At 43.0% G+C, this 14,177-nt stretch overlaps 1 protein-coding gene across 5 annotated transcripts in view; it reads right to left on the reverse strand.

Annotated features, from left to right (window-relative positions):
• Positions 1–275: 275 nt before the first annotated feature.
• ITPR1 (inositol 1,4,5-trisphosphate receptor type 1) overlaps positions 276–14,177 on the reverse strand; it is a 450,198-nt gene continuing 436,296 nt past the window's right edge. For all 5 annotated transcript variants that reach the window (XR_003856666.1, XM_029601463.1, XM_029601465.1 and 2 more), the window contains 2 exons: positions 3,045–3,206; positions 276–1,416 (listed from right to left, as the gene is read on the reverse strand). Coding sequence is in view for 4 of the 5 variants with exons in the window: in XM_029601463.1 (XP_029457323.1) it covers positions 1,330–1,416; positions 3,045–3,206 (249 nt within the window). In the remaining variant the exon portion in view is untranslated. The remainder of the gene's footprint in view (positions 1,417–3,044; positions 3,207–14,177) is intronic.

The raw sequence follows: 14,177 nt of genomic DNA on the forward strand, positions 1-14,177 counted from the left end.
CAAAGCAAATCTGCTTTGCATTCCTCATCACTGCAGGCCTGTATCCATAAGTAAGGAGTTATGTGGTGGAGGAAGGCAAATGTTCCTGACAGAGCTGTAATTCATTCACCCTTCGATACACTGATCAGTGAGAATCCAGGTAATACCTGAAGGTCTGCAGCATAGAGATAACGTCACCTGCCTCTGCCAGCCTCATACTCTAACACACATAGTATCAGAAAGTAGAGAGCAAAATGGCTCCATTTTGTAAAAAGAAAGCACAGGGCTGCAGGGCATATTCTGTTCAATGTTTATTTAAATACCCATTCATTCATTTACAGACATTCAGTGCTCTCACCATGAGCCGCACTACTTAGCACGGTCACAGCTGCTGAACACAACTTCCCGGGAGATTGCTCATCAAACGAGGTCCGTGTACAAAAACTAGGCGAGTTATAAAACCATCCATCCCCAAAAGATTCCCTTCACACTTTTCTGCAGTTCAGACAGAAGAAAAAAAAAAAAACCAAACAAAAAATCAAAACAACTCAGTGATGAACGAAGATCAAGAAGATAAAGTCTGGTGCTTCACAAATCGTACTCAGTGCTTAGCTACGGCCTAGTGGGAGGACACATACTCCAAAAGCTGGGGTGAAGGAGGGTCTCCAACAGAGGGTGGGGGAATAACACCCTCAAACTCTGAAAGCACTGATTCAGCATTGCAATGGCCGGCCTCATTCATCCAATATTTACACGCTCCCCTGCTCCTGTGCCAATAATTATTCTGGCCACCCGTCTCCGGTGAAGTGAGGGACCCATGAACACAAACCAGCACAGGGAGGGAGACACACACAGGTCCAGACCGTGCTGCTGGTTGCCAGCTGTGCAACAGCGGCGTGGCTTTAAAGGTAGAGGGCTGTCGAAAACCCCATCTTCCAACGATGCCATCTGCCTGCATTCAGAAGGTCAATCCTTTCTTCAGGCTAACATGTGTCCTCCCGCTAGATGGTTCTGGTGTTACACGTATATAGTGGGTGCACAGCTGTATAAAAACACATACTGGCTACTCTATTTAAATACAAAATACAGGTCACATAATTTATACTGTTCAAGTGCAATTCAGGTACTTTTCTATACTTTCCAGAAAAAGTCATTTGGACAGGTTTGGCCCTAGAAAATCTTGCTGTGTGCCAAGAGCTCTGGTCATGAATACACATGTGGGACCATGTCACACAGATTGTGGCTGTCTTGGTAACAGTATATGTACAAAAGGAGATGTGCCAGTGCAGCCTGCAATAGTGTCTCGACATTCAGCATTATGGCGGTACAGGAGCAGCTAGCTGGAAGCCCTCATGCTGGCTGCTGTGGGTTCATGCCGATATGAGGAGGATGCCCTAGAAGACCCATTCTCTGCTTCTGCTTCCTCTGCTCTGTCATCTGGAAAGTAACAGAAACAATAAACCAAATAAAAATGCTGACTCACAGACCCCCCCCCCCAAGGCACTTCCTGTATGTCAAGGTCTGAACCCAGCTTGTATCTCTATGGTGGCAGCTCTGCCGAAATCCCCACTTTCTAAAAAAAAGTAGTTTCAATATGCCAGCAGAGAGCCTGCAGGGGAATTCTGTGACCCCCGTGCAGCGTGATCATGTGAGGTGCATGGAAAACCAAGGTCAGAGCTGCAGGAGGTCATGCTTGCAACCCACATCAGGAGCAGGTGTGCAGCCAACTCACAAGAAAGAAAGACACTTCTCTTATTTGGAGTGCTTTGTTGGTCTAAGAAGCGTTAAATGCCAGCTCCACAGAGTTCCAGCATTAAAATGCAAGCTTTTCAGAGAGATGCACTAAAGGATGTGCACATTTAATATCTTGGGAAAAATTTCAGACCTCTGCTTCTTTTGACTGACTCCAGAAAATTGACCATTTTTCCATGTTCATCCTCCATGAAGATCTTCCATTTGAACTGGAGGGATTTTTTTTTTCTTCATAGTGCCAAAAATTCAAGGGAAGAAAGAATTGACTTTCAAAGGCACGACAACACTTGCAAATATGATGCAAAGAATTTGACTTCAAGGAATAAAAATGCACCTGAACCCTTGATTGCTTTGACACAGAATCCCCTAATAACCTGCAGCAGTGGGGCAGCTCCCCTGCTACAGCCCTGCCCCCCCCCCCCCCCCCTCTTAGTGCTGCCCTGCATTGTCTGCACTGGAAGGCCAGCACAAGCCCTAGCACTGTCCTGCTGTGTCAGCACCGATATGACAGAGCCTTCCCCAGTACTGCTTGGTAGTGTTGACTCTGGAAGGAGAGTGCCACCTACATTTAAAGCTTGCATCTGAACCTGCTCAGATGAAGATAACTGGACGATTCATTTTTTTTCATAGCGTGTTAAAAGTTTATCAGGAACCCTGATAGCTAACAAATGCTACTGTGCGCTCACTGGGAAGCGTTTTACAGAAAAGGCTGTTGGTGTAAAACAAGGCTCTTTATCAAGTTCTTCCAGGTGAGGGAATGATTGTGCACTGAACAGCTAACAGTATTTATAGTGCCAGAGAACGATCATACGTTGTGCAAGCAGCTTCCAGAAGTGGCAGAACAGATGCTCTACAGTGGCCAGTCACCAACATACAGGGAGGAATTCACTTATCACTTCCTGCAGGGTCTTCTTACCATCACATGCCTCCAGCAACTATTATTGATTGAACTTTATATACCTGCCTGTACAGAGAGGAAGAAATGCCCCTCCCCAAGTAGCCCCACAGCCTGTACAGCTGCACCCCTCAACTTTGCTATCTACGACTAAAACCAACTTTAGAGAGGGAAGGGACCTAAATAAGCTTAAGCCCGGAGAGGCTTCATGCATCATGGAGACAGAGGATGTCTGCATTATGGTGTCCTGAACATCTATTAACCCCCGATTTCGTGAACTTTACCTGTTAGGAGATCTGCGACTCTCACTTAAGGTGGTAAGCTTTATTCAGAAACTCAGACTGCTGGGGGGTCAGCTTCCAGAGGAGTTCTCTCCACACGGGGTGGGGCAGGAAGCATCTTCCTTGAATCTGCTTACCTGATCCTTCAGCTCGGAGAGTTGACTGGAGAGGTTGGTCACCAGCCTCATGGTGGACTCCAACCTCTCCTGCAGGTTCCTCAGCTCATTCTGCTCCCCCTCAGAGTCACTGCTCACCAGAGACATGGCTCGCATCCGGGGGAACCAGTCCAGGTTCCTTTCCTACAAATTACACACAGATATACAATCATTCCTAAGATATGGGCTGTGTACTGCGGGAGAACAAACCTTGAGAAGACATCCATTAGTGCGGCCTTCTGTAACTAAAACTGGTTTCAAAACACAGGAATCAAAGCACCTCAGGTTCAGGGAAACGAGATTCAGTATAATAAAGGGTTTCATGGATTGATCCAGCCTATGGGGACTATTTACTAAAGGTTTCCTGCCATTGTGTGTCTAATGTGAAAAACGCCCTGTGTTTGCCTTAGACCCAATGCTCCGTCATCCATGAACCCAGGGACAGGGGGAATGAGACCTGCACTGACAGGAAAATCAAACTCAAAAAGTCCAATGCTGCTCACGGTTTTTTTTTATTTTTTTTTAATACAGCTCATACAACAGGATTTTGCCTGTGCCTCTGACACACTTCGATAAATATATACAAAAAATATATAGCTATGAAAAAAACATGAGACATGGCTCTGTGCACACAGAACATGCATCAAGCCACAAGGAAGCACAAGACAAGGCAAACCCTTCAGGAACAGATTTAGTGAAGGGGTCATGATCCCGGCACCACCCCTTCCCACATCTGTACCAGGCCTGCCAGCACCTCATCTCAGTCTTCAAGCAGAAGTGCCTACTGGAGCTGTGGATAACTGGCAGTGCTGAGGAGGACCCTTGGTCTTTCATCAAGCTCTGCAGCATTTGCATCAGAGGATGCGTACGAGCTCCATCGGCTCAGGACTATGCACGTGGTGTACACTGCGTGCAGATCCCTTATCAGAGAAGAGCTAAAGGCGCCCCCTGCCACAAGAATAAATCTATTTCCAAATCTACTTGTCCCATTCAAACTTGTAAAGCTATTCTTGGTTTGATACTGAAATTTCACATGCACTGTCTAAAAGCTGCCCACGAAAATGTAATGGTCACCACCGACACACGTGTTTGCCTTTCTTCAGCGTTGCGCCGCAGTCCATGCTTCTGTGCACACTCTGAGCATGACCAAGGCTGCCACCCCTCATCAGGCACAGCCTCGGAAGCAACCGGTCGTCTGGGAGACGCAAGCTTCCCCCTCCCCCGCCATGAGCGCCTGGGACACAGAGCAATGCAGAAAACCTTCCCAGGAAAGGCAGAACAATGCAGGGCAGCTGGGAGGCACAGAAGCAGCACTTTAAACATTAACTCTGCTACATAACCAGGCAAGGAGCCGGCTCTGGCAGGACGGCAGGAAAGAGTTGGTGGTTTCCTTTTAACTATTTCTGCCCCAGCTCTAACTCTCTCATAGGGCTCAGGACAGGGGAATTTTAAGTCTGTTGGTCCACAAGCTTTTCTTACAGGAGTGTGACCTGGTCACTCCTCCCACAACATGCTAGCATCTCTTCCTTACAGCTTGTGCCGTTCAGCACGGACGAGCACCTAATACCACACATTGGCTTGTGAACTTGGGGGGGTGGGTGGGTTGAAGCCAAGGAAGACCACAGAATAAAAGCTTTCTTCTATGGCTGGACTGAATAGTTAGTGTACTGGGACCAGTCACCAAACCAATTTGCTCTGATCTCCAGCCAGGTTTCCTTCTATCCAACCAGTCTCTGCACTCAGGGTGCTGGATAGCTGGAGCTTCTTCATTCAGTGTTCAGACTCCACATAAAGCGGTTCATTCACCCAAACATGTCAGATTTCTGAGAATGTAGTAATCCTGAGCCATAAGAAGGCCCTTGGATGACAACTGGCAGGGACCCATCCTTGGGTGTGTGGGGGAGGGGGGGGGGGGGGCTCACTGCATGACAGGGATGGATGTCTGAGGCATATATATATTAAAAAAAAAAAAAAAAAAAAAAAAGGACTTGGACATATTTCTCCTTAAAAATAGACATTTACTTAAAAGCATGTTTCATCTAGCTTTTGATGCATCTTTTGCAGCAGCATTAATTACACTCCTGATCTCAGTGAGCCATTAATACCTTAACAAACGGGGGAGAGGTGAGAACAAGGAGGGGAGGATAGAGAAAGTTTTCATGTTGTGTGTGGGTAGGCGTGCACAGGGTGAACTTTAACCTTGGTTCCGGTTAGTGCCTCGGCTCCCCCGGACTGCTGGCATGCCACATACCAATGTGATTACGTACCGTCTGCCGCGACCTCTTCTGCTCTAAGGCAGGCAAGCTGAGCCCCGGCAGACGGAAGTTGGCTGACCACAGCAGCTCTGCTGGTTACCTGGCTTCTAAGTAGATAAGACTGGAAAAGTCCCCACAATGCAAACATCATTCAAATCTCAGACACGTGGGTGGAGGGAGGAAGGAAGGAGGGGCAGGGGCTGACTGCTCTCGTAACTCTCCACCATTGGAAAGAGAAGAAACCTAAACGGGAAATAACAGCCCAGCGTGATGCAAATACGATTCATTCTGAGAAGGCCCCTGTGCTTGGGATTTAATTTTTTTTTTCCAGGTTCTAAGAAAGTTTGCTGAGGTAGTTTCAATATTAGTTTAATTTAATTTGGGTCAGGCCAGCTAGTCCCTTTCATACACCACAGTTAAGCACCACCATATTTTTCATGCAAGTGCTACCCTTAGTGGCCAAGTAAGCCAACAAGGACAAGGGGGCACGAACCCAATCACATATCCCCCCCCCACCCCCACAAGAGATCATGTGACCATTGGCTGTGCAAAACGAGATCACCAGGATGGCTCTGAATGTTCTGAAATCACAATATACCTGGTCTGTAGGCCAGAATCCATGTGAAAGCCCGAATGTGTCTGGCTGGGTCACTGAGTCAAAGGCAAACATCAAGGGGAGGAGTGGCCTAGTGCTTAGAGCGCTGGGCTGCAAACCAGGGAAGCTCAGGTTTCAAATCCTACTTCTCCCATCACTGATCCTTGTGACCATGGGCAAGTCACCTCATCCTGCATTGCCTCGGGTACAATAAATGTTAGATTGCAAGCCCTCTGGGGCAGGGAAATCTCTGCAGTACCTGAATATAAACTCCTTTTGAGTTACCTATGATACAAGTGTGAGCTAAATCTGAATAAAATATGTTATTGGACCTCATAAACCCCTTCACCATTTGCACTGCCTAAATGTATTTATAGTGATTTAAACACTCTCTCTGGTCAGCTGCTCTCTCCAATGCACTTGAGTTTCTCAGAAATGGACACATGACCCTATGAACAAGCCAGTCATTCACTTACTTCTGTATGTGAAATGTTTGTAATCATGTGTGTCTAAAGACAGGACTGACACTAAAAGTGAAGGCATGACAATAACACAAAAAAAAAACAAAAACACCAATCATTGGAGAATATGGGAGAGTGTATGTGTAGACTCCTCACAACTCAGGCATGATGGCAGGGAAATTCAGCACCAACTATTTATTGCAATTTATTAAACTTTCACTCAAAGTGGTGTGTGGCAGGTAAATTATATACTGACACACTCAAATTGGTACAATTGGCATAGCAGCATATAAACATAGGCAAGGATACAGTACATAGAAGATTGGATTGATATAAAGATTCAAATTGTACTTATTTGCAATTATGTAATTTGATACAGATATAAGATTCAGATTGTTGCAGTGTCACAAGTTGTGGGTTAGTCGCGCTTACCGCCGAGTGCTTGACTGAAGAGGCAGGTTTTAACCTGCTTCCTGAAACGAAGAGGCTGTGTCTGGTAAAGAGATCCAAAGGGAGGGGGGATAATCCTGAAAAGCCCCTATGATGGGTGTTGGAACAACTATGGATGCTCCTTGTGATGATCTTAAGAGATCTGTAAGGGTGTAAAGTGACAGCTTCTTCTTTAGATAGCCTAAGCCATTTTCTTTTATGGCTCTGAATATTACAAAGGGTTTTAAATTTGGTCCTGTAAAGAACAGGGAAGCTGTGAAGTTTCCTCAGAATGGGGGTGATGTGGCTGTCATTTACAGCTTTCTAGAAGACATGCTCTGATGTTCCTTATCAGTTGATATTGAAGGCCTTTTATTGCCAGACCATTATAGAGTGTGTTGCAGTATTCCAGTTGAGGTGGCATATAGACTACTAGGGTCAGACTCTTCGACATATGTGAGAATTTGTGTAGTTGCTGTACATGGTAGAGCAAATTCTTTAAGGCTGCCTGGGTGTGAGGTGGCATGGATCCCAAGGTTTCATACCAGTGATTTTAAAGGATTTGTTGGTTCTGAAAAGGAATTTTCAAGTCAGGGATTTGGTCATTCACTTTTTATACCCACAGACATTCTATTTAACTTGGGTTCAGGCACAGCTTTTTTATTGCCCAGTTCTGAATGGTTATGAGGGATGCAGATAGCTTTTTCACAGCCAATTGCAGATCCGGTTTTATGGGAATGAGGAAATGCACATCATTTGCATAGATGTAGTATTTTATGTTTTATGTTAATCAGTTGGGCTAATGGTTTGAGATAAACATTGCAGAATAGGTGACAAAATGGATCCTTGTGATACTCCATTTGTTAGGGGCCAGGGTGAGGAGAAAGATCCAAACTGAACTAATTGCTGTGCGATAAGTAGGATTAGAATCAGGCTAGAACCCTGCTGTTAATGCCTCTTTCTTCTAGTTGTGATAGCATAGTAGAGTAGGTTGATTGTGTCAAATGCTGCCAAGATGTAAAACAGATACCTATGCTAGAAGTGATATTTAAAGGTGATGATTCAGAGGAACTGAAGCAAATCTCAGTGAACCTGAAAGATGTAAATAGGCAAATTGACAAACTAAAGACTAGCAAGTCGCCTGGACCAGATGGCTTACATCCCAGAGTGCTGAAAGAACTGAAAAATGAAATTGCAGGTCTGCTTTTAGAAATCTGTAAATTATCATTAAAATTAGCTACGGTACCTGAAGATTGGAGGGTGGCCAAAATAACTTCAGTTTTTAAAAAGGGTTCAAGAGTGATCCAGGAACCTACAAGACCATTGAGTCTGGCGTCAGTGCTGGGAAAAATGGTTGAAACTATTATACAGACAAAAGTATTGAACATATATAGATAGTCATAGCTTAATTGCCCACCTAAATAATGTAAGAGAAAGAACTCTCTCTATTGCTGGACCCCTTCTATGGAACTCTATTCCACAGGAATTACGACTAGAAGCTGACATCAAATTATTTAAAAAGGGGATTAAAACCTGGCTTTTTAAACAAGCCTACCAATAGCTGTTAGCATAATTATCTCACTCTTCTGATTTTATACCAAGGTAATGTATATTTTTATTATACTATCTCTACCCTAACTATACTGCCTCTCTAAGTGTTTACATTTTGATTATTTAGCCTACTATTTAGTTTACTATGTTAATTATTTATGTTATGAAACAACGTATTTACTTCCTTTCTTCTTTGGAAATGCAAATAATTTTAAATGATTAATTGCTAACTACTGTAAACAGATTTGATATGCTTGCATGAAAAGTCGGTCTATAAAAATTATTAAATAAATAAATAATGAGACAAACCCATCATGGATTTAGCCAAGGGAAGTTTTGCTTCAGCAATCTGCTATTTTTTTTTGAAGTCATGAATAAACATGTGGACAAAGGTGAGATAGTTGATATACAATATCTGAATTTTCAGAAAGCGTTTGACAAAGTACCTCATGAGAAACTATTGAGTAAATCAAAAAGTTATGTTCTATTCTGAATGAAGAATGCAGGGATAAATGGTCAATTTTCTCAATGGAAAAGGCGAATAGTGGAGTGCTCCAAGGATCTGTATGGTGCACTTAACAATTGGGATGACTGCTTTTTAACATATGAACCCCCCACCCCACAAGAGACAGAGATTTGAGCATGCTACCATTTATGTGAACTGCAGTAGAAAAAAAAAAAAAAAAAGAGGGCAATGCAGCTATGTTACTTGAGCTGGCAGCCCAGGAAACCCAAAATACACCTTACTGTGAAGGTGCTTAACTGACAATTGAATAGTTGAATCACAGATTCAGGTAGGGGATTTGCAAGTCAAAGCCCCCTGGACTACTGCTGGTAATTTTGCAAGAAATATTATTAAAAAGCAAAGGATTCAAACTCCTAAATTACAGAACTATGTCTGGGAAAGGGATTTGTGAGAGAAATGTACTGGAGAACGATTCTAGGAAGCAAACAGATTTTCACCCCGACTAACAAGGGTAGTCAGACATGTAAGTACTGAGTTTTCAGACAATAGAGGGATTGGCCAGGCAGGATAAAGGGGCATGCACATGGTCTCTTTATGTGGTCCTGCCTGGCTCTTGGCTGAGAGGTGACCTATACAGAGTCAGACAACAAATAAAGCAAAAGCCAGGCTGAGAAAAGGTGACTTATCCAGGTTGGGGAACAGCACATGACTGGCCATGAGCTTAGTGGAACTAAAATCACAAAGCTGAGACTGCAGAGGGCCAGAACCACTGAATGCTAAAAAAGCCATGAGCCTAGTAGAGCTGTAAACTCAAGCCAGGGAAAATCTTCCTACCGAGGAAGTAGAACTGAAGGACAACGGCAGAGATCAAGCGGGCAGCGGCAGTCCAGGAGGAGGAGTCGGGTTCCCCAGGAGGGTGTGTACCCCAGCAGCAGATCTGGAGGTGGAGTGGTGCCCCTTGAGCAAAACTGTTGGTGTGTGTGTGTGTTACAACAAAATACAGCATAGGCACAGATAACTGCCTCCATTAGAAAACACTGGCATGTGTTGGCAAGATGCCCCATTATATGGGATTGTATTGTACATTCATATTTTACTGATAACATGGTTGTCCTGATAGAAGGTGCACATCAGAAATGCAATAAGTGCAGTTTTGGCATTAATATGATTGAGGGTGAAAATTTGCAAGACCCAGTTACAGGTAACAGAGTTAAAAGAAGATCTAGGATGGACTGGTGTTATGCAGATGTGGTGTATATAATAATTTGCTTGTGTCCAAAACTATTATGTTGTACCAGTAGACCTGTGAAAATAAGGTTGACTGAACACCGATCGAGATTGAATACAAAAATGATTAGCTCCCTCAAGGTTGCAAATTGCATTGATAATCAGCATTCTTTTGAACAACTGCATTGGACTAACATCAAACAAGTGCAAAGCTGAAGACAGTAACCCCATTGGGAATGAATGAGGAGTTGGATTGGTTGTCCCTCATTTGACGTCTCTTTCTATCATTCCAGGTCACATGGGTAAGGTTTTGGTTTGAATAAATATTAAGTGTTTTTCCCAATCAGAGTTATCCAACAGATAAGAAATAAGCAATGAGATTTTTCACAAATGATAACTTGGATCCCCTGAGGAAAGACTTGCTTCGAAACGCGATGACGTCAGAATGGGACTGCAAACTAAGGGGGTCATTTTCAAAAGCGATCGCTAAATGGGGGCGGAGTTGGCCCCAGAAGAGAAGGAGTCGGGGCGGCACCGGGGCCTACTCTGCGAAGACGTTGCTGACGGCGAAAAGGTAAGGGCCCTTTTCGCCGCCAGTTTCGCGCCCAACAGCACCACCTTTTATGATGGCACTATTGGGTGCGAAAGCCAGTAGCAATCGCACTGCGATCGCTGTTGTCTTTCGCAGGCCCGCCCCCCCCCCCCCGCCCCGTTATCGCCGGATTTTCTAAGGTCTGTGACCTTAGAAAATCTAGGCCTAAGTTTGTCTTTCAGTTTAAAATTTGAGATTGTGAACTGGTTATATACATTTTGGATTTGAACTTTGCTTATCCTGAATAATGAATTGGACTGAGCAGGAGTAAAGAACAATGCCTGTGTGGGATTTTTAGAAAATAGTATTTTTGAAACTAAAGAAAGTTTTTTGTAACATTTTAAATGCAAACTAAAAAAAAATATAATAAAAAAATATATATTATATATCCTAGCATAGACATAGATGTGAGGAAATCTGCAGTGTTGGGATCAGGATTCACCCATTAGCAGTTTATTCAGTCTCAGAAACACCTCAGTGATTAGTTTGAATAGCTTGAATACTGTTTGTATGTTGCTGCATGGCGCTCTGTAGATTAGGAGAACCATGGGGTTATGTCCTTATTGGATATATTGAAAGGCATGATTTAATGGGACACAGCCAACATTAATGTATACAAGACAAGTCTTGCCTCACCAATCTGCTACATGTTTTTTGAAGGGTTTAATAAACATGTGGATAATGGTAATCCAGTGGATATAGTGTATTTGGATTTTCAGAAGGTGTTTGTCAAAGTCCCTCATGAGAGACTCCTGAGAAAAATATAAAGTCATGGGATAAGAGGCTATGTCCTGCTGTGGATTGCAAACTGGTTAAAAGATAGGAAACAGTAGATTTAAATGGTCTATTTCTCAGTGTAGAAAGGTAAACAGTGAAGTGCCTCAGGGATCTGTTCTGGGGCCTGTGCTTTTTAATATATTTATAAATGATCTGGAAAAGGGAATGAGTGAGGTGTTCAAATTTGCAGATGACAAAATTATTCCGAGAGGTGAAATCACAAGCAGACTGTGAGAAATTGCAGGAAGACCTTGCAAGACTGGGAGATTGGGCATCCAAATGGCAGATGAAATTTAATGTGAACAAATATAAAATGATGCACATAGCAAAAAGAAATCCTCATTGTAGGTACATGATGTTAGGTTCCAATTAGGGAGTTACAACCCAGAAAAAGGATCTGGGCATCATCATGGACAATACTTTGAGATCCTTGGCTCAGGATACGGCAATGGTTAAAAAAGGAAACAATGTTAGGGATTATTAGGAAAGGAATGAAGAATAAAATGGAGAATATTAAAATACCTCTGTATCACTCCATGGTGAGACTGCACCCAGATACTCTATATAGTTCTGGTTGCTGAACTGGAAAAGGTATAGAGAAAGGAGACTAAAATGATAAAGGAAAGGAATGGCTCCCCTATGAGGAAAAGCTAAAGAAGTTAGGGCTATTCAGCTTAGAGAAGAAACGGCTGAGGGGGGATATGAATGTAGTCTATAAAGTCATGCATGGAATAAAATGGGTAAATGTGAATTGGTTATTTCTTTCAAATAATATAAAATCAAGTGGACACTCCTTGAAGTTAGTAAGTAGTACATTTAAAACAAATCAGAGAAACATTCTTTCATTCAATGCACAATTAAGTTCTGAAATTCATTGCCAGAGAATGTGGTAAAGACAGCTAGTGTAGCTGGGTTTAAAAAACATTTGGAAAAGTTCCTGGAGGATAAGTCTAGGTAGACGTTGGAAAAGCTACTATTTATCCTTGGGCATTAGCAGCATGAGATCTATTTATCTACTGTTTGGAATCCTGCCAGGTACTTGTGACCTGGATTGCTACTGTTAGAAACAGGATACTGGGCTTGATGGACCATTGGTCTGATCCAGTAAGGCAATTCTTATGCTCATGACATTCTGGGTCTGGGGAACAGATATCCCGCATAATATGACAGAGTCCTGGTACAGGCTTCCCACCTATCCACCACGTCTCCCTGGTTTGGACTGGTGTTCTATGGCGAAGCCTGCTGGGCATAACTCATGTACAGGGACTCCCTCTGTTTCACCCAGCCATATATTAGTTATTCCTAGAATATGTAGGTAGTGTTCACTGATGTCATAGATCATGGGAAATTTATTTACTTATTTAGATATTTTATATACCGTCGTTCCGAAAGAAGATCACAATGGTTTACAATATCAGCATTCATATTCTTGGTCAACGATCACATACTGTGTGTCAACATTCACATTCTAGGTCAACACCACAGGAAATACACATTCTGGTTCATATTCGTACATATTCTAGGGCAGTGGTTCTCAACCTTTTTTTGTCCGGGACACACCTGACAGATGGCTCTTAACATGCGTGACACTGAACATGTGACCATCATGGGGCTAAATGTAAACATGCACGCTGCATCCACAGGAATCCCCTCAACCTCCAGCAATGAGTGCAGAGCAGATCTAGGTCATTACCCATACAACTCACCATACAAAAAAAAGATATTCTGGTTCTGATGACATCTCAGTAAAAGTAAAACAAACTCCCTTTACTACCAGGCACATTAGCCTTCCTTATGAAAAGACAGTAATTCACCACTAATGCATGTCCTATTGAGAAAACACAACAAATAAGATTGATACAAATGCCTACATGCTAGTAAAATACCTCACCTCGGTCACACACCCAGAACTGACCTTCACCAAATACCGAAAAACCACAAATTATAAATATGGAGACAGAAACTGGAATGGAAAACCAAAAAAGCCACTCTGCATGCAGTGCGAACCTGGAGAAATGGAAAGAGAAATATAGCACCTAACAGACTCTCAGGATTTGCAATAATGCACACAAACTAACCCGCACAAAGTTACACCTGTATTATGGAACACACTCAACAGTAACAACCGTATCTAAGAAATACAAGTGTTAAACCAGGCCCTAAACACTAATACATTTCCTATTGGGAAAACAGAATAAGCCAAGCTGCTATAGAGGCCCACACAGAAATAATTGTAAAACTATACTAAAAATGTTACAAAACAGCTGCTGAACAGAATAATATCCAACAATTAAAAACTCTTAAAAATTATTAAAACATGTCCAAATATCAATAAAATATTTCAAAACAGCAGACATCGCGTAATACCCAATAATTAAAATGGCAGTCAATCAAGAAAAATACATTTAAAAAGCCACCTTTACTTACCTTCTCCAGCAACTCTCCTACTCCTTTCCCTTCCAGGCCAATAGCACTCACCAGAAGCAGCAGGGCTGCTGAAGCTCTGTCCTCACAGTCCTCTTCCTTAGCGCCCACAACCAGTCACTCCCCCCCCCCCCCCAATTAGACCCCACGATCAGTCTCGGTCTCTTTCACACCAGTCATCTGCCTGACCAGTCTCCCTCTCTCACATAGAAACATATCACCTCTCTGACCAGTCTCTCTCTCAATCATACTCACTCATGCTCTCTTATATACAAGCTCTCAATCACACACAAATGCTCTCGCACTCTCTCACACCAGCTCTCACCCAGGCACCAAAT

The sequence above is a fragment of the Rhinatrema bivittatum genome, chromosome 4, assembly GCF_901001135.1.
Source record: "Rhinatrema bivittatum chromosome 4, aRhiBiv1.1, whole genome shotgun sequence".
Lineage (NCBI taxonomy): Eukaryota > Metazoa > Chordata > Amphibia > Gymnophiona > Rhinatrematidae > Rhinatrema > Rhinatrema bivittatum.